Source organism: Urocitellus parryii, chromosome 5, assembly GCF_045843805.1.
Source record: "Urocitellus parryii isolate mUroPar1 chromosome 5, mUroPar1.hap1, whole genome shotgun sequence".
Taxonomy (NCBI): domain Eukaryota; kingdom Metazoa; phylum Chordata; class Mammalia; order Rodentia; family Sciuridae; genus Urocitellus; species Urocitellus parryii.
Window position 1 is genome coordinate 200,885,221 of NC_135535.1, and position 27,519 is coordinate 200,912,739.

At 38.7% G+C, this 27,519-nt stretch overlaps 1 protein-coding gene across 4 annotated transcripts in view; it reads left to right on the forward strand.

Moving 5' to 3' along the window:
• The window catches only part of Sec23ip (SEC23 interacting protein), a 43,227-nt gene extending 23,634 nt beyond the window's left edge, over positions 1-19,593 (forward strand). The window contains exons 12-20 of one of the 4 annotated variants that reach the window (XR_003300362.2): positions 167-262; positions 5,027-5,224; positions 9,958-10,113; positions 10,479-10,581; positions 12,456-12,641; positions 13,283-13,445; positions 13,993-14,092; positions 16,934-16,976; positions 19,226-19,593. Coding sequence is in view for 3 of the 4 variants with exons in the window: in XM_026384243.2 (XP_026240028.2) it covers positions 167-262; positions 5,027-5,224; positions 9,958-10,113; positions 10,479-10,581; positions 12,456-12,641; positions 13,283-13,445; positions 13,993-14,074 (984 nt within the window). In the remaining variant the exon portion in view is untranslated. The other 3 variants (XM_026384243.2, XM_026384246.2, XM_026384247.2) reach the window with 3 other exon arrangements.
• The last annotated feature ends 7,926 nt before the right edge of the window (positions 19,594-27,519 follow it).

Genomic DNA, 27,519 nt, shown 5'->3' on the forward strand with positions numbered 1-27,519 from the left:
ACAGGGATAAGATTATATAGCTTAAAATAATCTATTATTTAAAAACAAATTAACTTAAAAGTTGGCTCTTAGGTTGTTTTAGATGATGTCTTTTATAATTTTCACATTCTAATTTCAGTTCGTCTACCTCTAAAATGATTAATAATGTGCTTGTTTCTTTTTAAAGCTTATGTGTACAGTTGATGACCTGAAGGAAATGGGAATACCCCTTGGACCCAGGAAGAAGATAGCTAACTTTGTAAAACTTAAAGCAGCCAGATTGGTAACGTTCATTTCTACTCTCAATGTGTGACCAGCACATTTTGTTTTAGAAGTGTTTAGTACCGCTGTGGTTAGGCAAGTTTGTTTGCACCTATCTATAGCATGGTAATGGAGCTATGGAAACCACACTTGAGTTTGTCAGAACTGGGTTTAAATCCAAATCTGGCCAACTGACCATCCTTGTTTTCCTGGGACCAAAGACTTTGCAGGCCAGAGGTTTTTTGTTTTTAAACTGGTGAAGTACTGGTCAAATAGATGAGTTGGTTGCCCTGACTCCCAGTTCAGACACTTATTAACTGCACACTCATGAGACATTGGTTTAGTTTCTCTGATCTCTGATTTCCTTCTTTCTAAAGTGGGAGAGGTAGATAGGTTGGAGTGATACAGAAATGATGTATGTGGTCACACCTGCAGCAGCTTACTTGTTCTTTCTCCCCATCTAGAGAGTTGAGGAAGCATGTACTGAAATCTCACTAAGTAACAACTACACAACAAATTTTACTGCACAACAAAGCAACAACTAAAAATCATTTTTAAAAAAGCAGCTTGGTGTGGTGGTGCACGCCTGTAATCCCAGCAACTAGGGAGGCTAAGGCATAAGGATCACAAGTTTGAGGCCAGCCTCTATAACTTAGTGAGGCCCTAAGCAAATTAGTGAGACCCTGTCTCAAAATAAAAAGAAATGGGGATGTGGCTCAGTGGTTAAGCATCTGCCCCCCCAGTACCAAAAAAACCAAACCAAACCAAAACAAAACAACAACAAAAAATCTTTGGAAAAACTTGTGGTCTCTGATGGTTCTGGCATCTTGGTTTCTGTTTTTACAATGCTGGGAATTGAATCCTGGGCCTCATACATGCTAGGAATGTGCTTTGCCACTGAACCACACTCCCAACCCTGATCCTTTCCATTTGATCATCTCTGGTTCTCTTGTTTTGGGTACTTATTTGGAAGTTAACATTTACCACTTCTTTATATGAAATATGATTAGAAATTGATTTTTTAATGATTAGCTTAAGGAATTGAGTCAGCATTTTACTAAACATCTAGGTCAGACATGATGCTTGAATCTTGGGGTTTGGAGATGAACCACAAGTGTGCAGTCCAGTTAGTCCAGTTAGCGTAAAGAGTTGACCACAAGTGACCACATACGAGGTGCTGTGTGCACGTCCCGAGGCAGACCAAGGGTGGCAGTTCTGCTTGTGGAGAGGGGACCGTGGTTTACTGAGCAGGAGAGGGAGTAGGAGTGAAATGGCCCCCCAGGAGCAGGCTGGTGTTCCCCACAGCCGAAATGTCAGGTGAGCTGGGAATGGAGAGGAGGGAAGGCTGCAGAGGCCCAAGTACCAGGTGGAAGTTTGGATTCTCTTTTATAAAGGAGTGGTTATTAGATACAGTTTTACAGCTGTGAAAGTCATGGTGCTGATTTGCTGGTTAATTCTGTGAAAAGTTATGGTTTAGCACCAAATCTACTATTTAGTCTAAATTTTAGTTTTAACTTGCTTAGAAATTAAAAAAAAATTAAAAATAAATGCCATAAACTATATTATAAATAAAATAACCATGAGTTATTTATAATGAATGGAAATTTTAAGGTATTAACTCTTCTATTTTCTTAAATTATTATTTGCCTTCTTTTGCTGTTGACCAGGGCCTGTTGGTTTATAGAGAATACCAAAGGCAAACAAAAATAAAACTTGTAACAAATCTTAATATTGAGACAGGCCTGTTATCAGCTTGATTTTTTTCCCCCTGTGAATTGAGCCACACTTTCCCTTTAGCAGCAGTAAATCCTTGCTTCAGGGTCTGCCTGGATGCCACTTGAGAACCTTGCCATGCTTAGGCCATTGGACAGTGGGAAATACCACAGGAAGAGTCCTCTTGGTTACCATGATCAGGTGTTGGAAGAGGATGAAGCTGGAGGCTGCTGGGAATTTGTAGAGGGGTTATTGGAATTGTGAGTGAGAGATGATTGTGAGTGAGTGGAATTGTGATTTGGGATATAAACTCTGAGATGGAAAGGAAAGAAGCAACTCTCAAAACCATCTGGAACAGAGCATACCATATTTGAGTTAAGTGTTGAGAAGGATTGTTCACTTGGCAGTTGAGGGGTGTCTTTCATCTTATTTTTTCTGTATGCTAAATCATTCTGTAGTTCGTCTCACCTGAATCCCTGGCAATACTGTGGGCAGATCCCTAGGTATTAATTTGTGATGAACTTGGTGGTTAAATCAAGATTGGGATCCTGTGTTGTGGTGTTGCTGTTTGTAGACTGGGTGCTGCATGCCCACAGCAGTGAAGCAAAGGCCTGTAAGCAAGGCAAAACCCAGAAGAGCTGTGTTTTAGGCCCTACGTCATATCCTTAATTTTATTCTGTAAAAAAGGATAAGTGGAAAAGTATTCTGTAGTTATTGAATAATTTCTAGGAGCCTGTTTTATAAACTACAGTTGCTTAGATATGTAAATTATGACATTATAAGGGTGTTTTGAAATGAATAAAAATCTATTTCATGATCTTATTTTTTAAATTTAAGAGTAATTTCCTTTGGATGAACTATGAAGTGTTCTTGGCTGAGCTACATTGATTGTTCTATGTTGCTCACAGATAACAAAGTGCTGCCAGATAAGATAATATATGGTGTGTCCTGTTGATTTACTATCACTGAAACAATGTGACCAAAATTAGCCAATTATTTTATAGTAAAGAGATCAAATATACATGGCCCATGTGCTGTTTTTCTTTGTAAATGGGTTTAGTGATTTTTCTTTTGAAAAGTAATAGTTTTTAGATTTTGCAGTATTGTTAAGTCAAGTATTTGTATGTTGATTCACTTAGTTTTAAACTTAATGCATAGAATTTTAGGGGAGCAAAATAGCTCTTGGCAATAGATCAGTTTATGATCTCTTGTGAGAACTCTATTTAGCAATGTGTAATGTCAAGTTTTATGAGTATAATAGGTGGTAGTTCTGAGTGAGAAGCATATTTAAGCTGAAGAACTCTGAAAATATTCTTTTTGGATTTCATCTTTAAACTTGTGCCGCCTCAGGGCTGGGGGTTGTGGCTCAGTGGTAGAGCGATTGCCTAGCATGTGTGAGGCACTGGATTCGATCCTCAGCACCACATAATAATAAATAATTAAATAAATAAAGATATTGTGTCCATTTACAACTTAAAAAAACAAAAACAAAAACAAACAAAAAAACTTGTGCTGCCTCAAAAGGGAAGAAATAAACTTTCCAAAACACTGATGATAGAATCAGTTAAAATCTGGCTGAGTTTTCATTTTCCTATTTTGTCTCTTGGATTAACCAGTTGGATTTATGATTTCTTAGTACTTTAATTAGCAGATTGACCAGTTTGGCCAAATATTTTATTGAGTCAGTCTGTTCAGAAACTAATAAACATAGTTGCTTGGCATGGTGGTACATGCTTTATAATGCCTGTGACTCAGGAGGCTGTGCTGGGAAGAATGCAAGTTTGAGGCCAGCCTCAACAACTTAGTGAGGCCCTGAACAACTTAGCAAGTCTCTGTCTCAAATTAAAAATAAAAAGGACTGGGGATATAGCTCAGTGGTAAAGTACTTCTGGGTTCAGTCCCCAGTACCATACACAGACACACACTGAAAACACAGAGACCACCACACAGTCCTCAGCCTGGGGAAAAAATTGATGTATTTGCTCAACTTATGTTTTCTAGTGTTCACAATTCTTGCCTTGGGAAAAATTCTTACAAAGATTGATCAAGTAGTTTATAATGCTGCATTTAACGTTATGCTTTCATATAGTTGTACCTCAAAAACAAAAACAAAAACAAAAACAAAAAACCTGCGGCATAGATGAGTTGCCCAAGACAAGGTTTACATTCGCCCAACATTGCTGAATTCAGGATGCAGTCACAACCGGGCATGGCTTTTGTTTATGGAAATGCACAGATCTTGAAAGTTTTGTACAGTAAGTTTTGGTGGTTGTATTCACTTGTGTAATCATGACCTGCAACAAAAACCCAACACATCTATCCATTAGGTAGCTCCTTATGCTTCTTTCCAGCTAACTCCTCCACCCTCCCTATAACCACTGTCCTGATTTCTAGAAATTCATCTGAGTAGAATCAACAGCATGTACTGTTTTGTATTTGCCCTCTTATACTTAAAATAATGTTTTTGAGGACTGGATATATAGATCTTAGTAGAATAATTGCCTAGCCTGCACAAGGTGCTGAGTTTGATTTTCAGCACTGCAAATACATAGAATTGCAAATCTTTAAAAACAAATAATATTTTAAGATTCATCAAGATAGCCAGTACTTACCTGGATATGGTAGAGCATACATGTAATCCCAGCTACTTGGGAAGCTGAGACAGGAAGATCACAAGTTCTCTGCCAGCCTGGACAATTTGGCAGAACTGTCTCAAAATAAGAAATAAAAGGGGCTGGAGTATAGTTCGGTGGTAGTGCCCATGGGTTCAATCCCGAGTACTAGTTGGGGGAGCCGATACTTATGTTTAATTTTAATTATTTAATTGTAAACTAATTTTTTTCTTTTGTAATCTTTTTTTCTTAAGAATTTTAAAGTAAATTATAGATGCCATGGCATTTTTTCCCTAAATGGTTAGTTGTGTCCCAGAAGGACATTTCTCTCATGGCCCCAGTGCTATTATTATGCCTATGTTACTCATCATTCCTTAATATTGAGATGGCATGTTTTGCAGTGATAGATGAGAACTGAACTTATCCTCAAGATTATGTTGTGAAGTATTTGTGTTTCATAGGAACAGAAAAAAGCAGCATCAGAAAAGAAGGCAATGATGGCTGCTTCGACAAAAGGACAAGATGAAAGTGCTCAGAAAGCTAAAGAAGTGGCTTCTGTCCCTTCAGAATCTAGTGAATCTAAGAGGAAGCTTCCAGTTGGTGCTTACGTTTCTTCTGTGCACATTGATTATGAGTCTTTTGAAGTTGGCACTGGACAGGTGAGTTTACATTTTTTATGTTGGAATGAGCACATCTTTATCATTTGGATTGGTTGTAAATTCTTTAAATATTTATATAACATGTATTTGGGGCTGTGTGGAGAAAACTGATTTCCTTTTACTACTTAATGCTTTTTATAATGTTCCCAGTAAAAGTTTGAACCTGTATAGTACAAGACATCTACTTTTGAAGTTAGCTTTATTTCAGCTTTTTTAACACTCAAAAATTTTCTATTTTTTGTATCAGAAATTGAACTGAGGGCCACTTTGCCACTGAGTTATATTCTCAGACCATTTTATTTTATTTTATTTTTTTTAAGTTTTAAGACAGGGAGGAATATTGCTGAGGCTGGCCTCAAACTTGTGATTCTCCTGCTTTGGCTTCCTGAATCACTGGGATTACAGGCGTGTGTCACTGTCCTGGCTTTACACTCATAATTTTATACCCTTAGTGTAATTATCACTAATCAGAAGTGGCTATGTTAGAAAACTATGTTTAGAATATACCTAAATTTCTGTGGGAGAAATTTGTTGTATTTGCTCAACTTATGTTTTCTAGTGTTCACAATTCTTGCCTTGGGGAAAAATTCTTATAAAAATTGATCAAGTAGTTTATAATGCTGCATTTAACGTTATGCTTTCATATAGTTGTATCTCAGTGGCTTAGAACTATTAAATTCCTTTTAGACAGCATTGTTTTCAATGTATTTACAGTTGAATATCACAAGTGAGTTCATGAAGGTACAAGATGGAACTTGGTTTTTACACTACCTCATTTAAAATTTCAAGCCCATTTCATTCTTACTGGTTGCATTTTTAAATATTTCTTTTTCAAACATGACAAATGTGATCAGACCTTAGCAAATAAAGGGCAAAATGTTTTCTCACCTTCCTTTGAAAGCTGAAAGTATAGGGGTTTATGAGCTACTAGGATACTTAGTACACACCTCTCTGGGAGGGAACCTTGTCCATGAAACCAGAGTCATCTCCTTATAGTGTTAGGACTGTAAAAGAAAAGGAATCTATCCTGCTAGGTCCAGTTAGGAAAATTCCAAAGAGTGATTTTGGTTTACCTGGTTTGAGTCCATTCTGGACCAGCTTGTAGCCTGGGTGTGGCCGCAGATTGACACAGACCAGTTCATATGCCACCTCTGTGGTTGGAGCAGGTAGGCAAGATCTGTAACCAAAGGGTTGTTGGGCAATACAAATAGCAGCCACAGAGTACATTATTCATTGCCAGAAAGTCACAGAAACCAGCTAAACAACAGGACATTTGAAAAAGAAAATAAACCCTCCAGCTGGGATTAGCTGGGATTATAGGCATGTGTCACTGTCCTGGCTTTACTCTAACCTCATCAGCTACAGCTAAATACCATCAACTATTTGAGCAAGGCCTTCGGAATTTTGTTTGGATATATATTTACATATATATTTTAACCAAAATGAGAAAATGCTATATGTAGTATTTTATTAAATCATCCTGTTGTCTTCAAATAGTGTATTATAAATATTCCCATGTAAGTAAATATTCCTCCAGAACTTCATTTTTAATGACTGTTGGGATTTTTAATCACTGGGAAGATAATTATGTGTTCTGTCATTTCCTTATTACTTACTGGATTTATTAGTTTCCAAGGGCTCCTACAACAAAGTACACATCCTGGGTGGCTTTGGACATGGAAATTTCTTCTCTCACAGTTCTGGAGGCCAAGAGTCTGAGACAAAGTGTCGGCAGTGCCATGCTTCCTCTGAAACCCGTATAGAACTCCTTCCTTGTGTCTTTCTAGCTCCTGGTGGTTCGTGGGCTGTCTTCAGCTGTCCTTGGCTTATAGACCATCTCTCTAGTCCCCCATTTTTATGTCATTTCTGTCTTTTCCCTGGCCTCAAACTTGAGATCCCTTTTTGTGTGTAGGACTCTGTGTCCAAATTTTCCCTTTTTATGAGAACACTGGTCATAATTGGACTAGGACCTATCATAATGATCTCATTTTAACTTGATTACCTTTTTAAAGATTTTATTTAAAGATATTGGGGGTTAGGACTTTATATCTTTTTTTGAGAGGACACAAGTTCAGCCTATAACATTGCACCATTTAGGCAATTTCCAATTTTTATTCTATTTTTTCTTTGTATGCAGTACTGGGGATTGTACCCAGGGGTGTTGTACCACTTGGCTACATCTCTAAACCCCTTTTATGTTTTAATTCAAGACAGTCTCCTTAAGTTACTGAGGCTGGCCTTGAACTTGAGATCCTCCCACCTCAGCTTCCTGAGTCTCTGGGATTATAGGCTTGTGCTACTGTACCTGGCCGTTTTTCACTCTTAAACAATTCAGTGATAAACATTTTAAAATCAACTTTCTGTGTATATTCTTCATTATTTTCTTTCAGTTAAATTGGGAGAAGCAGAGTAGTTGGGCCAAAAGATGTACACGTGAAAGTTCTGAAAGGTACCATTTGCCTCTGACTGGCAGTTTATAAGGTTGATGCTCTCATCTATCCCTTGTCAGTACTGGCATAATTGTTTCTCTCTCTCTCTGTCTCTCTGTCTCTGTCTCTCTCTCTCTCTCTCTCTCTCTCTCTCTCTCTCTCTCGCTGTGCCAGGGATGGAACTCAGGACCTTTCTCACCCATGCTCAGCAAGTGTTCTCCCACTGAGCTACACCACCAACCCTCATTCTTCTGTAAAACCACGTAGTAGCTTCACTTTAATAACTTACTTCTAAATAAATGAGTTATGTGAAAGTAAATTTTTTACCTTTTTTTAGCATTTTGCTTGTTTCTGATAAACTGATAGGAATAATGGTATTGCATTACATTTTTTTTTGAGTACTTGAGAGGTTAGATATTTTCTGTATGTTTTGAAAGTATTTTTCTTTTATGAACTTCTGGTTTTTACCTGTTTTCTATTGGATTTTGTTTTACTGATATTTAATAAATCTGTATATATTGACTGTTTGCCCCTTATCATTTATGTTGTAAATATTTTTTCAGTTTATATAATTTCTTTTAAGTCCCCCCCTGCCTTTTTGTGGGAGAGCCAAACTATTGAATTTGCAAATATAAAGACAAACCTCGGGTTATGAAGTCCAGACTGTTGAGGGGCTCTCCGGGCATGGTAGAGGGCTTGGATTTGGAGTTAGAAGTGCTGGGCTAAGTCTGCTTTCTGTCATTCACTGACTGTGTGCCCCTGGGTGAGTTACACACCTCTTAAGCCTCAGTCTCTTCATCTGAGAAGTGAGCATGGTGAGTCTTGGGATACCTTCTTCTCCTGGTAGACCTTTGTTGCACACTCGGGTTATGCCATTCATTGTTCTTTGTAGGAGTTCCAGACACTAAAATGAAAAAGACATTGTCCTACCACTGAGGAAAATGAAAGAGTTGTACACTTGTTACTTTTTCTTGAGAGAACAATTGTGTGCAAGCTACCCAAAGAGAGTTCTTTCAGGATAAGTCATTTTGACTGAAGGAACTTGCCTTAAATAGAAAGTGATGCCTCCGGGGTTACTGGTGATGAGTTCTGCTCCTTAACATGTTGAAGTATAATATTAGAAAATCACGCCAAGGCAAGCACATAAAGCAAGGTTTATTTTAAAAGGGGTAACACAGACTTCTCCTAGGAGGGAGAAGGGGGCCAAAGCTAGTATCCTTATATCCCAAGAAGCGAGGATGTTTTGCCTTTTTATATGTCTTAGGATTCCATTGTTCTCCTGCTCTCTTCCCCTTATCTCTTTCCTAGATGCTGGGTGTTGTGGCCTAAAGGTGGGAAACAGGGGGAAGGGGGAAGGGCAGGATGGATTGGCCCAGCACACATTAATTAATAACTTTATAACTCCCTGTAGAGAGAGGCAATTCCTGGGACAGGTTACCTTAGCAATAGGTTGGAACAGGGGCAGGTTATCTTTATAGGGTGGTGGAAGGGTTCTGAAGGCATTAACAGTTTAATTCCTCCATTCTCTGGATCCAACCCTTGCCTGTCTTGCTTCAAAAGGATGGAAATTATAATAAAGGTAGTCCTCATGAAGAAGTTAACTTGTCCAAGGTCACACAGTGTGTTAGTTTTTTGTCACTTGGCAGAATACCTGAGATAAACAACAACAGAGCAAAGATGTATTTTGACTCATGGTTTCAGGGGTGAAAGAGAGAGAAAGAATCAAGGCCAGGGCCAAGATAATACCTTACAGGGTATGCCCCCAGTGATCCACTTCTTTCAACGTGGCTCACCCTCCTACAGTTTCCACCATCTTCTAGTAATGCCATTAGATAATAAATCTGTCAGTGGACGAATCTACTGAAGAGCTCAGAGCCCTCATGATCCAATCACTTCCCCCAAAGCCTCCCCTTGGAACACTGCTGCACTAGGACCAAACCTTCAGCACATGAGCACATTCCAGACCCAAACCATAACACAGTGAATAAAGAGTGGATTCAGACCCAGCAGTGTGACTCCAGATTACTACAGTTTTAACCACATATATGACCATAATTGATACGGTCATGCTTATATACTGTGTTTCTTATACTGGACAGTAAATAAATTTGTAGCCAGAGGATGTGATAGACTGAAGATTTTAGAGAGAATTTTTTAGTCTTCTATGGCAGCAGCAGCTATCCATAGAAGAGTATCTTCTGTGTTTAAATTAAGTACTACTCCAAGAACACTTGAAAACCCCAAAGAATTTTGTCTTTTGTGATATTGGAATGATCTTTTTTATTGCTACTTGCTTTCTTCTAGGTTTCTGTTATTTACAGCTCATTAGACTTTGAGCCAGAGATTTTCTTTGCTTTGGGATCTCCAGTTGGTATGTTTCTTACCATCCGAGGAGTGGACAAGATAGATGAAAACTACAGGCTTCCTACTTGTAAAGGATTCTTCAATATTTATCATCCTGTGAGTGAACTGAATTTTTTTTTTCTTTTGAAAAAGATAAAGAGCCTGTCCTCTTTACCTTAAAGGTTCTCAGGTTCTTATTTCTTGGGAGTTAATATTGATCTTGATTTTGTAGGACTTAAGTCTTCCATCCTAAGAGATATAATCTGTTATTTTCTAATAACAGAAATCCTGTTCAAAGAAATAATTCTATTGCTTTGCTTGCAAATTAGTTTTACCTATAGACTATAGAAAAACTTCTTAAAATTGCCAGTATTTGAATAAGGAGTAGGAAAAAGTCAATCTCTGATTTGCCAGTTATCATTTTCTTACCCAACTAAAAGCATGAGCAACTCAAAACAGCTTTTCAATTCTTCCATTTGTAGCTTGATCCAGTGGCATATAGATTAGAACCTATGATTGTTCCAGATTTGGATCTAAAAGCAGTCCTCATCCCACATCACAAAGGCAGAAAAAGACTTCATTTGGGTAAGAAACAAGTGTAAAAACTTGTCATTCCTGATATTTTATAATCTGTATTATTAGTATTATTTTGTAATCTAATATTCTAATATTAGTAGTATGAAAATTGAAACACTAAATTCTTTCTGATAGAATTAATACTACTTAAATGTCTACTTAGTTCAGAAAAAGGAAGAATTTGAAGGAGGTATAAAGTTTTAAATGAATTCCTTCTTTTTGATGATATTGAAAAAGGGGCAAGTTGATAATAAAGCAAATTTTGATAATTTGGTTACAGTTTTTGAAACTGGGAAGAAGGGTAACACTTAATGACCAAATAATAAAGAAATGAATTTGATGTTGTCTAAGTCAAGAAAAGTGTTGTTTTCTTGTAACTAGACAAACTTTTCCTATTAAAAAAAATTCCCCTGGCAGGGCTGGGGAGTAGCTCAGTGGTACAGCACATGCTTAGCTTTATTGAGGCCCTGGATTCCATCCCTAGCAACACACACACACACACACACACACACACACACACACACACATCATTTAGCCTAATAGATGGATAATTTCTGTTAATTATGTGTATTACTTATCCCTAGACTTAAAAGATTGGGTGGAAGGGTTGTGAGCATGGACAAGAAAAGGAAAAGTGATCATGACCTTTTATTTAAACATTTTTTTGCTGGGTTTGGTGGTGTATGCCTGTAATTCCAGTAACTCAGGAGGCGGAGGTAGGAGGATCATAAGTTCAAAGTCAGCCTCAGCAGTTTAGTGAGGAGGCATTTGGCAACTCAGCAAGACCCTGTCTCTCTATAAAAAAAAAAAGGGGGGGGTGGCTTGGGATATGGCTCAGTGATTTAAGTACCCCTTTGTTCAATCCCTAGTGCTCCCCCCCCCCCAAAAAAAAAAGAAAAGAAAAGAAAAAGTTTTTTTCTAGCTACTTGGGAGGCTGAGGCAGGAGGATTGCAAGTTTGAGGCCAGCTTGGGCAGCTTGGCAAGACCTTGTTTCAAAATAAAAATAAATGAGTATCTATCTGTCTCAGTAGTAGATACCCCCCTCCCCCATTCAATTCCCATTGTCCCCCCCACACCCAAAAAGGGGGATGTGTTTTGTTTGTTTGGCTGGTGGCACGATTTTTAAAAAATATTTAACTCTTTAGAAGTTAAAAATGAAAAATTTGATAACTCAAAAACTTTGAATTCAAATATGATTATTATATAAGAGGAGAAATAATGAAGGAGCAGAGGTTTTTTCATTTCTAAAGTAGAGGTTTAAATTGTAGTTATTAGAATCTTAAATTCTCAAAACCATTTCACTGTTACACATTAGAAAGGCAGTGATAATTTTAGTCTCTTGGGTCCATTTTTAAAAAAACTTCCAGTAAAAAGTACTTATGAATGTTGCTTTTATTTTTGTAGTATTTAAACTTCTTTCTTTGGATAGGAGAAATTTATATTCTTGGGCTGGATCAAGTTTAGTCATGAAAAAAAATGACAGAATAAGTCAAGCGTGGTGGCCCATACCTATAATCCTTGTGGCTCTGGAGGCTGAGGCAGGAAGATTGCAAGTTCACAGCCAGCCCCAACAACTTGATGAAGCCCTAAGCAACTTAGTGAGAGCCTGTCTCAAAGTAAAAAATAAAAAGGGATGGGGATGTGGATGTGGCTCAGTGGTTAAGCACCCCTGGGTTCAATTCCTGGTACCAAAAAATAAAAATAAAAAATGACAGAATTAGATTCATCAAGTTATTTTATCATGCTAAGCATTCTGGCTGAGTCATTCTGTATATTTGACTTTAAGAGAGGAAGAAGAGCTCCTCAATGGAATATTAATTTCTGTGATAATGGAATTTTACCCAGTGACTGGTTAACTTGATGTGTTTTCTTGATCTCTTTAGAGTTGAAAGAAAGTCTCTCTCGAATGGGATCTGATTTGAAGCAGGGTTTTATTAGCTCTCTGAAAAGTGCTTGGCAGACACTTAATGAGTTTGCTCGTGCTCATACCTCTTCAACTCAGTTGCAAGAAGAATTGGAGAAAGTTGCCCATCAAATCAAAGAGGAAGAAGAAAAGCAAGTAGTTGAAGGTAAATTTGACATTTGAGGCATTTTCCAGTACAAATGTTACTTATGAACCATAACACTGATGCATTACTTAATAATGCTTTTATTTTCTAGTCTTATTTTGTGAAATTGTGTAGATCCTTCCTATAAAGGAGAATTTGTCATAGTAAACTATACCATCAAGTGCATTATTTCAACATCATTCTTAGTTAACTAGGTTTTTAACTGATAGTTACTGAACTTTTAAATATTTTGTTGAGTTTCTTAAGGCCAGAATGGAATATCAGAGTTGAGAAGTGTTTGTATTCAGGCATTTTAAAGACTCAAAGAAGTTATCTTCCTGATACTGTGGTTTAACTGTGTCCTTATAAACTTCATATATAATGTCAGGTCATTGTGCCATGATATGTTTGACTTTCAGATTCTAATTCTATTTCCTTTCTCTCTACAATGCTTTCTCACCTCTTATCTTCACAACTTCTGTCAGCTGTTGGCTCTTTCTCCTCTCTCTTCCCCTGTTGTTTGGAGGAATGGGGAGTGAGCCTGGTAGCTCCCCAGTTGCTACGTGTGTCAAGCCATATACTCATTGAGCCAGAAAGTCAGCTAAAGTCAAAGGATAATGATTAAGTGATTGACTTTTATATTGAAATGGTTTAAATTCTAGCAGAAAAGATTGTTGAAAGTCCAGATTTTTCCAAGGATGAAGACTACTTAGGAAAAGTTGGAATGTTAAACGGAGGCCGCCGAATCGATTACGTTCTTCAAGAAAAGCCAATAGAGAGTTTTAATGAATATCTTTTCGCTCTTCAGAGTCATTTGTGCTATTGGTAAGTGTTCTTCACTTTGATAACATTTGAGAGACTTTAGGTGCCATCACATAACAACAGTTTAGTTTTAGTGAGATTCTTTTACTGATTTCAATATTTGTTATGGTCTGTTAATTCTAACTCATATATCTCAAATCATAACTTTTCTCCTTTAATTTTTAAAAAAATTCAGAATAGAGGTTTGCAGTATATTTCTTTTTATCTTTCTAATCTGCATATTTGAGTTATCCACAAGGTGGCGGTATGTTATCTGCCTTTACCCAGAGGCCTTTGGTGCTTGCACACTGTTTTTGTAGGAGTCTTTCGTAGTGGGAGTTGTAGGGATTTGGGAAAGCCATTTCTTCTGTATGATCTTATCACCAAGAGCTTGACTGTTCTGGAGCTGGTCTCTGTGCAGTTTTTAAGGATAGCTGTAAGATCACATTTGCCATCATTTGCCCTTGTTAGATAGAGTTGAATAGAACAACTAAACTGCATTTACCACCTTTGTGCACAGAGTTAATTCTACTAATTGTCTTTTAAATAAATATGCTTTTCTTTTTGATAGGGAATCCGAAGATACTGCTCTCCTACTACTTAAAGAAATTTATCGAACAATGAACATTAGTCCAGAGCAGCCCCAGCATTGATCGGACTTCTATTTTACTGTGAGTTTATCTCTTTTATACATAAAAAGTTTGAATGTTTGCATTCTGAAGCTTTTTTGTATGGAGCTGATATTGACTGGGATTTTTCTCTTTGCTCTTTTCTGTTTCCTCTGAGATTTTTTTGTTTGTTTGTTTGTTTGTTTTGTTTAAATTCAGAATACAGATAGCAAGGAAGGGGATTAGTTTGCAGTATGTATTTCTGATTCATTATTATCTTCTTTCCAAAACTACACAGAATTTGAGTCTTTTAGTTTTTTGTTTTTTTTTGGTTTTGTCTTTTTTTAAAAAAACAGATCCTAGAAATGTCAGTTGAGAATTCCTTTGGGTATAGGTCTCATTACCCATTTACAACACTTTAAACAAGTAGAGTTTATTTTCCTTCAGTGACAGGATTGGTTCCTTTGTTGAGTGATGCCACCAGACACCTGGACTGCTGGCGTCTTCCTGCATCAGTGTCGGCTCTTACTGCCTTGTGTTTATAACATGCTCCCATCGTTCCAGACATGTCTGTATCTGGCATGCAGAGCAGCGACTACCTTGCCTATCCCTTTTAAATTAGAAAAGCAAAAGCGTGGCCAAATACTCTCTCACACCTATAGACTAGGCCTGTGGCCACCCTAGCAAAGGTCATGCTGTAAGTGTTCCCAGTCTTTAGAGAAGGAATAGAGAAGAGGGTTAAGTCTGTGATGAGTGTGCCAGTCTGTGTTTTTGTCATGCTCTATGTTCCTAACTGTCCTCCTGAGACACTGGATACTTGTTTTTCATCACTAGATAATGCATTACTTTTAAAAAGAAATTTTAAAGCCTTTGAAACAATGGAATAAAAAGTACTGATCTCTACATTGCCAAAATCAAAAGTAGCTCCTAGCACATTTTGGTTTTCTGGTAGTAAATGATAAATGAAGATTCCCTTTAGCCTCCACTTTCTCATTTTAGAGAGGTAACCATTTTCACTGGGGTTCCCTTAGAGAAATTTTTATGCATATATTCAAGTAAATATTCTTGCATTTTAAAACAAAGGGATCTCATTCAATATATTGTCTTGAACTTGGCTGTTTTCCGTCAGCCAGGCAGCTCACTTGGTATTCCTATTGTGTGTGTGAGCCAGTTTCCTGTGAATGAACATTTAGATAATTTTCAGTGTTTTTTAATGCTATATATTAGGCAGTCTTAGTCAACAGAATAGTTTGGTCTAAACAACTACTTTGTAATTGTATTGTATATAATTTTATCAGTTCCTACCATTTCTGATATTGTAATATTTGAGAATAGTTTCATCTAAAAAACAATTACATAATCACATCGTATATCATTTTATTAGTTCCCACCATTTCTGATATTATAATATTAAAATAAACTGAATGTAATGTCAAAAGCTTCTCATAGTACAGATTTTCAATTATAAAATAGTTATTTACTTGATGGACAAATATTTATTCAGTACCTACTGTGTGCCAGACACCCATTTTTATGCTGAGGATAAGTAATCAACAAGATTGCATCCTCACCTTTAAGGGATTTACCTTCTACTGGGAGAAGATTGACAGTAAACCTGATCCCTATAATGCACAACTTCAAATATTGGTAGGTTTGGTGGAGAAGATTAAATTGGAAATGATAGAGGGCAGCTGGGGTGTTTTAGTCAAGCTTTTTTGCTGCTGTGATAAAGGACCCTACCAGCACAAATATAGAGGAGAAAATGTTTATTTAGGAGTGTACGGTTTCAGAGTTCTTAGTCCATAAAAGGCAGGCTCCATTCCTCAAGGCTCTCACTGTAAGGCAGAACATTATGGTAGAAGAGTGTGGCAGAGGGAAGCAGCTCACATGATGATCAGGAAGCAAAGAGAGAGACTCCACTCTGCAGATACAAAATATACACCCCATAGCCATGCCCCCAATTAACCACTTCCTCCAGTCACACCCCACCAGGCTCTAGCCACCACTTTATCATGGTGCACTATCTTTTTAATGTGTATATGTGATTTGCTAGTATTTTATTAAGAATTTTTACATCTATGTTCATAAAGGATATTGGTCTGAAGTTTTCTTAGTGTGTCTTTGTCTAGTTTTGATATCAGGATGATATTAGCTTCATATAATGAATTCGGAAGAGTTCCCTCCTTTTCTATTTTCGTGGAATAATTTGAGGCGGATTAGTATTAGCTTTTTTTTTTTTTTTTTAAAGGGTCTGGTGGAACTTGACTAAGAATTCATCCAGCCTTGGGTTTTTCTTTCTTTTTTTAAAAAAATTTCTTTGTTTTTTCTTTGTTTCTTTCTTTTTTTGTATATAACACAATGCCTTTATTTTACTTATTTATTTTTTTATGTGGTGCTGAGGAACAAACCCAGTGCCTCACACATGCAGGTTAAGTGCTCTACCACTGAGCTATGATCCCAGCCTTGGTCCTGGGCTTTTCTTTGTTGGTAGGCTTTTGCTGATGTCTTAAATTTCATTATTTAAAATTGATCTGTTTAAATTTTCTGTATCTTCCTGATTCAATTTGGGTAGGTTGACTAGAAATTTGTTGATGTCTTTAAGATTTTCTAATTTATTTGGATTATAAATTTTCAAAATAGTTTGATTATCCTGTGTATTTCAGTATTGTCTGTGGTGATATTTGCTTTTTCTCATGAATTTTAATAATTTGAGTTTTTTCCCCTCTTTCTTTTGGTTAGTTTGGCTAGAGTTTATCAGTTTTGTTTATTTTTTCAAAGAAACAACTTTGTTTTGTTGATTTAAAAAACATTTTTTAAAGATTTTAATTCAATTAATTTTCTCTGATTTTGATTAATTTCCTATCTTCTACTGATTTTGTTGTTGATTTGTACTTCTTTTTGTAGGGCCTTGAGATGTAAGAAATACAGAAAAGAGCTGGGTGTGGTGGTATGTGCCTTGAATTCTAGCTGCTTAGGAGGCTGAGGCAGGAGATTGCATGTTATAGACCATCCTGGGCAACTTGCTGAGACCCTGTCTCAAAATTTAAAAGAATAAAAAGAACTGGGGATGGAACTCAGTAGTAGAGTACCCCCTGGGTATCACACACACAAAAAAGAAAGAAAATACAGAAAAGAATAAGCAGCAGTAGAAACTACCCATAATCTTACCAACCAAAAATGTTAAAAGTATTTTCTAAGTCTGTTTTACACTGTTTGTTATTTTATAGCCTGTTTTTTCTGCTTAAGATGTTGTGTAATTTTCCCATTTCAGCCTATACCATGTGTGCATGCATGTGCTCATGTGTCTGGTATACTTACAGTTCTTGTTTGCTTTTCTGAATGAGTTATATAAACACTTGATTTAGATTTTTGAAGTGACAGAAGTGAAGGATCATCTTTTTTGTGTATCCTTCCAGACTTCTGCTTACACACAGTAAAATTTTTCATTTTTTTAAAGTGACCTTGTGTCTTGGAGAGTGTTCCATACCAGGGCACCCATCCATCTGTCCATGTACCCATTACTAGTGAAGTTGAGTATTTTTGGTGTATGAATATGCCTCCCTGATTGTATTTCTTCTTTTGTTAATTGCTTGTTCCTGACCCTTTTGTATTTTTTCTGGAGGTGTGAGGTAGGCTGGTTTTAATTTTTTTTGTTGTTGTTGTTTTGAGAGAGAGAGAGTTTTTTTTTTTTTTTTAATATTTATTTTTTCAGTTTTCGGCAGACACAACTTGTTTGTATGTGGTGCTGAGGATCGAACCCTGGTCGCACGCATGCCAGGCGAGTGCACTACCGCTTGAGCCACATCCCCATCCCCTTTAATTTTTTTTAATTGGTTTTATTTTTTTAAATACATGACAGCAGAATGCATCACAATTCTTATTACACATATAGAACAATTTTTTATACCTCTGTTTGTGTATAAAATATGTACACATCAATTCATGTCTTCATACATGTTACTTTTAATTTTGTTTATGCTTTAGAGTTACAGGGCCTCATATATTAGTAAGCCATACCACTGAGCTGTACTCCTAGCCCATTTCCTGAGCTTTCTGGTCTTTTCTATTGACTTATTTATCTCTCCATCATATTTCATTGATTTCAGGTCATATACCCTATTTTAGCATCTTTAAGTTTGGAATGCATCTCAACATCAGCTGTTGGCTGTAAGTTGGTTTCTGAGAGGGCATGTATTGTTCTCTGCCAGCCACTGGGGGTCACTACCTACCTGGTCTACTTAAGCTGATTTCTCTACTTGAGATGTTCTTGGTCCATGCTGGTAGTGTCAACTCAGACCTCAGAATCTGCAGGTGGAGGGGACAACGGTACCATTCAGTGTACAGGGAATTTTCCCCCCTCTTCCCATGTCAGATAAGAGTGTGAGGGTTTTTTGCCATCCTTTTTGCTTGGATGGTTTTTCTTTTTATGTCTAACTAATCAGGGTTGTGACTATTCGGTATCCCTACTTGTTTGAAAGTCTCCTGACTCCTTTGAGACTCTCTTTCCTGGGCATCTTTCATTTTATGCATAAAACAATGGCATGCTCTATGGTGTGTTAATAATGGTAATTTTTTACTTTTGAATGTCTGGCAATACAAGTTCTCAGTATACCACAGTCTTGACTCTCTCTACCCTCTTAAAACAAACAAAACCCCAAAACAACACTCCTGGATTTTGGAAACCTCAGTCAGAACCTTTTATCTCACATAGGATTTGTTCACTCTAGTGGTTTTATTTCCATATGTATTTGCTTATAAAATTTAGGCCAGAATCTAAGTTTTTAATACTAAACTGATAAAATAATTAATTGAAAATATTATGCTTGATTCATTCAGAGACCAGTTAAGCTAAATAATATTTTCACGTTTATTTCCTTTTATTGCTTTTCAAAAAAGCCTTAAATTAACCTGATAATTAACTTAAGATTTTGTCTTTCACTTTCGATACTTGCTTTGTTACAAAGATTCCTCTTGCTGAAATAACCTTGTGCCCTCCCAAGCCTTCGGATGGCACATCTGAGGCTGTGCGCTCCCAGGCTGTGTTATTTGGAGGCCATCTGCAGTGTTTGCTCAGGAAGGTTGAGCATGAACCTGTATGTTCTTTCACTTCAGGAAGGAGCGGCAGTGCATTATATTCTTACTGTAAATTTGTGACGTTTACCAAGTTTTCTTTTTAAGACTTTCTTCTCTTCACAGAAAGTCCCAGGGAAAATCACCTTGCTGAAAGAACTCTCCATGGATGTTCCCAGTCTGCTCCTGTGATGGAAGATTGAAAAGCGATGCGTCAACAGTTGTTCACACATGACTCTCAGGTGTGGGCTTCATTCAGAAGGCAACACATGGAGCGAAAAGGCAATGACAAAATCTACTGCATTTGGACAGTATGGATGAGAAAATGTAATTATAAAAATAATGCAATGAAAAATTCCTCAGATTTGTTTAGTTGTATAGTTGTCCAAGTTAAGTGTGAGTTAAATGAAGAAATATTTGTAGCATGCAAATGGTTATTTCTGTTTCTGAAAAACCACCATCAATGGGCTATTAAACTTACATTTTTCTTTTTATTAGTGCAGTATGTTCCTTTTATTCAGGTATGGACTTCTTGAGAAACTCTGGTAACATGATTTTCAGGAAAGATGTCACACTTTCAATGTGAAGCATGGTTCTGAGCTGCTGGCCAAGGTCACTTGCAGCCCACGCTGGGTCTGCGGTGTTGTGGAGCCTTCACACTACCGGAAGCCTAGTTATGAAGTGCTTTGACTTTCCAGAAGTCCTGTGATGGGCTCTCTGGGAGTGTCCACCTACGCAAGGAGGAGGGAACACATGTCAGGTTTCATTTGGTCATCAGACGAAGCTGGCAGTTGCCTCATTGCTGAAGTTCTACTTAACGTGAGAACCAAAGTAGAGGTTTTTGTTTTCTGGTTTATTAATTTCCCTTATACCAAAGTCTTTGAAAGTATGAAATGTTCTGCTTCTAGGCTGTAAAGCTACTTCACGAAAAGACTGCTCTGTGGTATTTCACTTTGTTTTACCATAAATTCAAATTATCCAAATATTTTCCTAATCCTACACAGAAATGCTGATTTTCTTCTTGTGTTATGTAGTGGAAACATTTTACATTGTTTATATAGTTCTCATGGAACATGGAATTTTTTGAAAGCTATATATGATACACATTTTTGTGTATATATATTCTAATTGGTGTGAATAAAACAGTAACATCAATGATTTTTTAAGCAGCAAACTTCTGTATTCTTATGTCTTCCTTTAATAGTATTCCTTTGAGCTAGGCGTGCTGGCACATGCTTGTAATCCCAACAACTTGGGAGGCTGAGGCAGCAGAATCGCAAGTTTAGGGCCAGCCTGGACAACTTAGTGAGACCCTGTCTTAAAATAAAATAAAAAGGGCTGAGGGATGTCACTCAATGGTACAGTACCCCTAGGTTCAGTCCCCAGTACTGGGGGAGAAGAAAAATCCTATGAGTTCAGTGTCATTCCCTTTCTATTGTGAGTAGCTGCTTTGTAGCTAATACAGGAGTTTATAATTTGCTACTAATAGTAGAATGAGAACTGTAAAATTTTGGAGCTGCAGTCGACCCTGGATGGCCTGTATTCCAACCACCTCAATTTTCTAGCTGAGGAACAACACTAAATGCCTTTTCCAGACTGATACATGGCAGATCTGGGCTGGAACACAGATTTATTGACTCCCTTCCGGCCTTTGTTTCTCCACACCAGGACAAATTGATTTTCACTTAATTTTCACTTAACTTCCCAGTACTGATGAAATAAAAAAAAAAAATGAGGGTTATTTATATATATTTTAATAAAATCCTGTTTGATTTTTCAACTTACAGTGAGTTTTGTGTTTTGTTCTGCCTGTCTTCTGAGTGATGGGTTAAGAGAAGGGCCTTTGGGCCATTGTCCGTGGAAGAAATGTGTGCCAGGCCTGGATTCTTGCCATTTCATTTTAAACCTGAAGAAACATAAAATAGAATTTTTTGGACCTGGCCGATGACCTATTTTTCCATCATTATACAGTCTTTTTGTAGTTTTCCTGAGGGCAGAGTCTGGAGCAAAGTCTTGGTCACTGTTGTCACCACCATGCCGAGCACAGAGTCTTTCCACAGAGTGAGGCACTTCCCAGATATTTGTTGAATAAGGGAATTTTTAAAATCAAAACCATAATTTGACACTTTGAAAGAGACCCGAGAGGATCATCTAGATGGGTGGTTTGCAGGGTTTTGAAAAGCAGCAGGACTCTTTCATTGAAAACGTTTTCAAATTCCAGTTTGTAGACAAGATGAGAGCACAGCTGACCAAACTGCCTCCTCTCCTCAGGAGCAGCTTGAGACCTTACCCAGCCCCTATTCTAGACTAATGCTCTTATCTTCCCTAGGTGGGGAAAATCAAGTCTTTAGTCATTCTGGAAGTGTTCATGTGCAGAGTTTGGAACAAAACTTTAAAAATGTTAGCATCTGAACTCAAAGGATAAGAGTTGTCTTACAACTGGCCAGAACCTTGAGCCTAGTGAGTCATGCTAATGCTGTAGTACATGAGTGCATATGGCTTCCCAAGTCTGACAGTCACTTGTGTTTCTTGAATCCAAGCAGATAAGCATGTTTTCTCTGAACAGTATGATTAAAAGAAAAGGAAACAACACAAGCTATAGTTATTTTTGAGGTAAGTATGTTTCCTGAAAGGTGTGATTGACATGGACCCTTGGGAATGAGCATTAGAGTAGAGACTACTGTGCTGGGGGGATGCTCTGAGAGCTGAAATGGTAACCTGGTGTGACTATAAGAACTGGAGGTCAGGCTTGTCCCAGACAAGCCAGGGTGACTGGCCCTGGTGGTGTTCATGTTCTGTTGTTTCAGGCATCTGATTGGGAGGCATCTCACCACCTTGGTACTGGGCTGTCATGTATGCCAAGCACTTGTTTGGTGAGAACTCAGTTTTGCCACTCAGAGGAGGATGAGTTGAACGGCAGACACTGGATGCTTTTCCTCCAAGTGTAGTTCTTATTATTACGTAGCAAGATGGCACTCTGAAAATAGGTTTGTTCCTGGGGCCAATTGGCAGTTCACACTCTTCATGTGCCAAGGTGCCAACGCTGCTCCTGTTGTCAGCCATTGCCCTGGGGTGTGCAGGATGGATGGTCAGCTGACTTGTCTGTTGATGTTTCTGTGATATTTTGACCAGGTTATCGGTTTTGTCCTGGTATTTTATTTTTACAAATTGAGCTCACCAAAAACTCAAAAGCATAGTAAACCTCCAGTGTCTACCTGTCTTGGCTTGTGTCCAAGCTTTACCTCTCAGTTGTGAATCCTTATGCATGATTTCTTCCCACTAACTTCTCAGCAAAGTGTGTTTTGGTTTCGTTTTGTTCTGGGTCAGTTTCCTCTACCCAGAAGTTCCTCAACCTCATGGGGGAGCTGTAAGGATTAAACAAAAGTATGAGTAAGGCCCCTTTGTTGGTGAGCAGCACACAGTAGACACTCGTGGCCTTAGCTGGTTAGTACTATGCTCAGCACACAGTAGGCACTTGTGGCCTTAGCTGGTTAGTACTGTGTTCAGCACACCGTGGGCACTCATAGCCTTAGCTGGTTAGTACCATGCTATTGTTTTGCCACGAGTGCTCAGGTGCTGGGAAGACCAGGCCTTCAGTGGCAGGTCACTACCACCCTCATCCTTCCTGGTCATACGGTGGCCAGAGTTCTGGCAGTGGGCACTGCCACAGAGAGAGAGCCTTCCTCTGCTCACAGAGCCGTCTGAGGAGCGGCAGAGCCTGGAGATCTGCAGGAGTGCAGGGTGTGCAAGGCTGGAGAGGTGCAGCCATTAGAAGGGGGGTGGCATGGCGTGTGTTGGCATGGGTGGAAGTGAGGGATGGTGATAATTATTTGCCTGTCTTCATCTGGGCTCTTGCAAAATGCCTTTGGATAATGTCAGTGTGCCACAATTTGACTCATTTGGAATAAGGATCAAAGGATGAAGAAAATGCTTATTTTTCTTTTTTATGCTTCAGACCAAGTGAAATGAGCTTGGGCAGTCCACATGTGTACCACTAGGGTAAATATGAAAAGATCACAGCAATCTTCCATATAGGACATTTTGTAGGGCATCATATAAAACAGGTCAGGGGTTAGCAAAAAAATCCATAAAATAGTGGACAAAATGCCGCACATTAGTCAGTGGTGAACTGCAGCTTAGGTTCAAGGATATGGAATTGGTGTACTTGGAATGGCCCACTGTGTTCTTTCATTTCTTGTATTAAAGTGTGAGTGTGTGTGTGTGTGTGTGTGTATGTGTGTGTGTAACCCAGAGCCTCACATGTGCTAGGCAAGAAATCTGCTACTGAGCCACCCCCAATCCCTTGATGAGTACATATTTCTAAGACCTTATTAAGGGATGTGTACATACACTCAGAAGCACAGGGTGGTAATGAATCCCCATGTGCGGCTCTCCCAGCTTTGGTGGTGGTGTCTGGTACCTAAAAAGGTGAGTCCAGTGGCCAGGTGAAGGTGCACCTGTGGAAAGACACGAGTTGGGAAGCATCACTCACGGGAGCAACTGAAGAAATGAAGTTCCGTATGAAGTGCAGCAAGAGCTGTAAGAAGAATGTCAGATGTACTTTTCATTAAACGATTTCAAAAGCATTTCCAGTGGTGCTTTCTCATTGGCGGCCATGTGATGGCATTCACTCCTGTTGAAAGGAGCTCTGGAAGGTGTTTGTGCCTCTCGAAACTGACGCCCAGCTCGTTCTCCCAGGCCTCTGCTTCTCTCCAGCATCGACTGGCCAGTCAGAAGTTGCTCAGCCATTCTGAAGAACACTTCTGACTCTGAGCAGTGTCAGGTGGACGAGGCTGCTGCTGTTCTGAGTGCTGCTCTCTGGAACAGAGCAGGGGAGGGGACTCTGGTTTGTTGGGTGCCCACTGTTTCAGGCCCTGCAAGCTCACTTCCTGTAATGGTGACAGAAGCCCAGCTGAGGTAGGTAGCATCTGCCCTGTTTACAGATGAGGACTGAGGCTCGAGTAGGCAGACTAGCTGTCCTGCTCAGGGCTTCACAGTCATTGCAGGGGAGAATCAACTGAGCTTACATTTAAAAAAAAAAAAAAAGAATAAAGGGAAGTCTCTGCTAAAAAGATGCCTTTTCAAATACTTGCAAATTGCCTGCCTCTCTTTTGCAAACACCTAGGCAATGAATTTTTTTTTTTTTTTTTTTTGTTTTTTGTTTTTTGTACAAGCAAACATCTTTTCAAAGGATACCTTTGAAAGAAGAGGTTAGGAGATGGGGACTATAATTTGCTGTGTTGCCTCAAGTAGGTTTTTTTTTTTTTATGGGATAAAAATGAAGGTTTTCAAATACGATTTTAAACAGGACCCAGGACTGGGGTGTAGCTTAGTGGTAGACTGCCTAGCATGGTCAAGGCCCTCCCAAGTTGATGGGAATACAGGCATGTGCCACCATGCCTAGCAAATTGTTCTATTTTATTTTATTTTTTTAAGTTTTGATGGACTTTTGAATTTTTTTATTTGTATATAGTGCTGAGAATCGAACCCAGTGCCTTACACATGCTAGGCAAGTGCTCTTCCACTGAGCTACAACCCCAGCCCAGTTGTTCTATTCTTAAAAGAGCATAGAAAGTGTCCCTAGCCTGTGTCCCCATCCCTAGCTACTTTGTGGTCCCTGTTGAGGGTTGGTTCTCCATTCTCACGTCCACTGCTCTGCTTGCTAAGCCTGGGTAGCTGGGCTTCCTCTGGCTCCATCTATCCTGACACCTCTGCTTCCTAGCTTATCCTGGGAAGCCTTTCCTAGCTCCCCATACCATGGGAGGGGACAAGCTGATGTCCTTGGCCCAGAATTTCCATCCTCGCTGCCTGCTCCCCAGCTTCTCCCCTGGCCTTGCTTTTTGCTCCCTCTGCAGAAACTGAGCCCAGTTATTCATCCATGTCCTTCGAGGAACAGCCAGAGCCAGAAAAGGACTATGAGGACCCCTTCCTCTCTCCTCCCTGGCACCTGCAGCTCAGTGCTCCTGCACCCCCTTTCCCAACCAGGACAGGAACCGTAGCATGGAAGCGTCTAGTCACAGTCGCTCCTTGGCCCTCGTGAACTGTAAGCTGGAGTATGAATAACGCCTTCACCCCCGCTCTCCAGTGCTTGTGCAATGCCCTGTTGGCTGCGGTTGCTGAGGAAAGAAGCTGCCCGTCTAGAATAGGCTGCCATCTGGGGAAGGTGGCCTTGTTGGTGGGAAGTACAATTCACTTCAGGGATTTTGGATTTAATGCTCTTTGTTCATCTGAATGAAAACCTATTTTAAAGCGTTTTGTCTGTGGAAAGATTTAAACCTCTCCAAATTATCATGTGTCAAAACATTTGTTTTTGCTTCTTTTGTACCTATGATAGCTTTGCCTAGAGAGACTTAATTTGCCTATTTTGAAGTGTCCCTTCTCTGTTATTTGTATTAGGACTTCCTGCAGTTCATGTCTGGCTGGGCCTTTAAGTCTCCTTCCAGCTTGCTTTTTTGGTTTTCCACTCTGAGGATTGAACCGAGGGCCTGGTGCGTGCCAGGCAGGTGCTCTGCCTCCGAGCTCCACCCCAGCACCTTCCAGCCTGTTCTATCCTGAGTGTGAGAGAGAGAAAGCAGGAGAGATTTTGTTTCAGTTCTAGGGCAGCAGCTCTTCTCTGTCTTAGGATTGGAACACATACTCGTGGTGTTCTTTTTTAAAATTTGTTCTAATTAGTCATACATGACAGTAGAATGCATTTTGACACATCACACACAAATGGAGTGCAACTTCTTATTCTTCTGGTTGTACATGATGTAGAATCACACCAGTTGTGTAATCATATGCACATAGGACCATATGTCGGGTTCATTCTATCCTTCCTACCCCCCATATCCCTTCTCTCCCTTAACTCCCCTCCCAATCCAAAGTGTCTCTATTCTTTCCTAACCCTGCTCCCTGCATTTGTGAATTAGCATCACATATCAGAGAAAACATTTGGCCTTTGGTTTTTTGGGATCAACTTATTTCATTTAGCAGAATATTCTCCAGCTCCAACCATTACCAGCAAATGTCATAATTTCATTTTTCTGTAAGGCTGAGTAATATTCCATTGAGTATATACACCACAGTTTCTTTATCCATTCATCTGTTGAAGGGCACCCAGTTTGGTTCCACAGTTTAGCTATTATGAATTGAGCTGTTATAAACATTGATGTGGTTGTGTCATTGTTGCTGATTTTAAGTCTTTTGAGTATATACCAAGGATTGGGATAGCTGGGTCAAGTGGTGGTTCCATTCCAAGTTTTCTGAGGAATCTCCATATTGCTTTCCAGAGTGATTATACCAATTTGCAGTCCTACCAGCAATGTATAAGTGTACCCTTTTCCCCACATCCTCACCAACATTTATTGTTACTTATATCCTTTTTTTTTTTTTTTTTGGTACCAGGGATTGAACTCAGGGGCACTCAACCACTGAGGCACATCCCCAGACCTTTTTGTATTTTATTTTAGAGACAGCGTCTCACTGGGTTGCTTAGGGCCTTGCTAAATTGCTTAGGCTGGCTTTGAACTCGTGATCATCCTGCCTCAGCCTCCTCGAGCTGCTAGAATTACAGGCATGTATCACTGCACCTGGATTGTTACTGATATTTTTAATAATTGCCATTCTGGCTGGAGTGAGATGAAATCTCAGTGTAGTTTTAATTTCATTTCTCTAATTGCTAGAGATGTTGAACATTTTTTCATATATTTGTTAACTGATCACATTTCTTCTGTGAAGTGCCTGTTAGTTCCTGTATCCATTTATTGATGTTAATTTTTTCGAGTTCTTTATATATCCTGGAGATTAATGCTCTGAGTGCAGGTGGCAAAGATTTTCTCCCATTTTGTAGGCGCTCTCTTCACGTTTTTGTCATGATGCATTTTTTTTAACAACTTAAAAAATAAGAAAAAAAAATCCAGTAACCTTGAAAGAAAATATTCATTCTCTTATCTCAAAAATGTAAATTAAAATCTGAAGAGGTGTTTTTTGTTTTAAACTATGATTCCACCTTCCCCGCTTTGAGACAGGATCTCCCTATGTTGCCAGGCTATTCTCTAACCCTTGGGCCAATGTGATCTCCTTCCCCAGCCTCCTGAGCACACGCCTGGCTTAGCTGCTAATGAAAAAGATGGGCATATTAAACTCACATTGCTAGTAGGGAAATTAATTTGTATGTTTTTTAATATTTATCTTTTAGTTTTAGGTGGACACAATATCTTTATTTTTTTATTATTATGTGGTGCTGAGGATTGAACCCAGTGCCTCATGCATGCTAGGCAAGCACTCTACCACTGGGCCACAACTCCAGCCCTATGGTATGTTTTTTCCAGAAAACAGTTTGGTGTAATAATGTATAATGTAATGGTCTATACCTATTAACTCAGTAATCACATTTTTAGAAATAATCTTTAAAAAAACCAGAGATGAATATATGCTGA